The sequence below is a fragment of the Coffea arabica genome, chromosome 1e, assembly GCF_036785885.1.
Source record: "Coffea arabica cultivar ET-39 chromosome 1e, Coffea Arabica ET-39 HiFi, whole genome shotgun sequence".
Classification (NCBI taxonomy): domain Eukaryota; kingdom Viridiplantae; phylum Streptophyta; class Magnoliopsida; order Gentianales; family Rubiaceae; genus Coffea; species Coffea arabica.
The window spans coordinates 30,962,499-30,964,749 of NC_092311.1; the positions used below are offsets into that span (position 1 = coordinate 30,962,499).

Genomic DNA, 2,251 nt, shown 5'->3' on the forward strand with positions numbered 1-2,251 from the left:
TTTCATCAAGACTCATGACCCACCCTACTTTGAAGAAATCTTTCGTATGATTGAAAGTTCGTTTGCTACTATTATCAATAAGTTGGAGGAGTACGATGAATTTGCCAAAACAGGGAAGATTGTTAATTGTTGGCATTGAAGTTGCAGTTGGATGCTCTACAGAATCAAAACAACAATAGGAAAAAGCCTCCGTTCAAGAAGAAAGAATGAGAAACTGCTTTTATATGGGATTAAGGCCCATCTTTTAGACCCGGAGTCCGAAACCATCCCACCTATTCTGTCCCTTACCCATCAGTTTACCACACTACTGCCCAATTCCATCATTCTCGGTCAAATTACTTGAATACCTAATCATTACCTCCAACCTCACAACCTATCTTTCAAAATCACCTTCGTCCTATTTACCATTTCAAACCAACCCTGCAAAACAATAATTCCACTCAAAATCTTTTTCAAACCAGCGGAGTTCAAACTCAAAAGCAATTTCGAACATTTACCAATTTGGGTCGACCCATTGATCAATTGTATGAACAATTAAAAGTAGCTGAAAAAATTGGCATCGTTCCTCCCAAACTCTATTCCAGAGATCTTCCTGCCGGTTATGATCCATAAGCAATCTGTACTTATCATTCTGAAAATTCAGGTCATACTACTGTCAATTGTTGGGTTCTAAAAGATAAGATTCAGGACATGATTGACTCTGGAGACATGCTTCTCAGAAGAAAGGGTGAACAGGGACCGAATGTCAGTAAGAATTCTTTACTTAATCATAGGAGCACTGTAGGGGCTATCATTGCTAATAAAGATTTTGTCGACCCCACGCAGTTCATTATAGATGAAACTTAGCTGTTTGGCATAATGGAAGCTGATCATGTGAGAGTGAGAAAACTCCTGTCTGCTGAAGAATCCATGACTGAAAATATAGATGATATTTTTTAGGAAAAGTTGAAATCTCTTGTGCTTGAAAAAGTGGTAATCATGTCAGAAAAGGAGGATCTTGTTAAAGAGGTTGAAATAGATTTGTCACAATTGTTCGTTGGAGTTACTTGCAAGAAAGGGTCATCGGAGGTTTCAAAATTTCTGCCAATTTTTGAAAGAACCGTTCAAAATTGGACTGTTGGTTATCTTCCCTCTTAAAGAAAATTTCGATAAATTTAAGGGAATTGCCTTTTGGTATAGATTCATATTCAGATAGGGCTGTAGTCTGGATCTTTTGTTAAAAAGAAATTGCTTTTATTTTTTGGACCTTTATCTTCGTTTCAGTTAATATAGCTTGACTCATTCAAGAAAATTGCTTAAACGGAAATAAAGGTTTGGGTTAAATATCTTTAAATAGCAATCATATCTATATATTTGTCATTTTGTGAAGTTTCGGTGAACTTTGAACTCAATGGAATGGAGGTCTTCTCCTGCATTTTAAAATTATTTTCTATTTATTTATTACGTATGTTCTATTTTGTTTTCAGATGGCTATAAATAAAATCGTTGACCCTTTGAATGTCACCATTTTGAAATTCAATGGCCGCATCTTATAAGCATGTGATTAAGGAAGCGGTGTCAGATTTTTTGAGAAATAACATTATCTATCGTTTTGGCATATCAGAAGCATTGATCACTGATAATGCCAAGAACCTCATTAATGATATGGTGGATGGGTTATGTGAACAGTTTAAGGTCAGGTATCGAAATTCTACCATTTACAGGCTTCAGATGAATGGAGCCGTCGAAGCCGCAAATGAGAATTTGAAGAAGATCATTTGTAAGATGACCGAAACACATCAAGATTGGCATGAGAAACTGCCTTATACATTGATGGCGTACAGAACTACGATCAGAACTTCTACCAAAGCAACTCCTTACTCTCTTATGTATGGAATGGAAGCAGTGTGACGACTTCACCTTCCCCTAAGGCGAATCAAAGGGTTCAGCGGACCGCCTGCCCAATTCTTGCCAGAATTCACACATTCACTTCAATCAACTCTCAAGATTTAACCGTTCAAGCCTCCAAAAATAAAATTTAAGATTTACAATTCAATCAAAATTCAAATTTATTTACAACCCAAAAGTCAAATGTAAGATACAACATCTAATATTAACATACAATCTATCTACCAAAAGTATAAATACAAGAGAGTTGTACACACTAGTTCACACTTAATTGCTCTAAACCTCCACTCTTGTAAGGAAAATAAAACTAAAAGAATGAGTTAAAAATTCAGTGAGCTTCCAAAACAAGCAGTCAAGTAGGTAA

General features: G+C 35.9%; 1 protein-coding gene across 1 annotated transcript; it reads left to right on the forward strand.

Annotated features, from left to right (window-relative positions):
* The first annotated feature begins 1,518 nt into the window (after window positions 1-1,518).
* LOC140016675 (uncharacterized) lies at window positions 1,519-1,890 on the forward strand. The gene has a single exon (XM_072070256.1). It carries the CDS (start codon window positions 1,519-1,521, stop codon window positions 1,888-1,890), a length of 372 nt encoding a protein of 123 aa, XP_071926357.1.
* The last annotated feature ends 361 nt before the right edge of the window (window positions 1,891-2,251 follow it).

Bases quoted from the DNA above. Each gene is read 5' to 3' on its own strand.
- LOC140016675 (XM_072070256.1), top strand. From the start codon at position 1,519: ATGGCCGCATCTTATAAGCATGTGATTAAGGAAGCGGTGTCAGATTTT.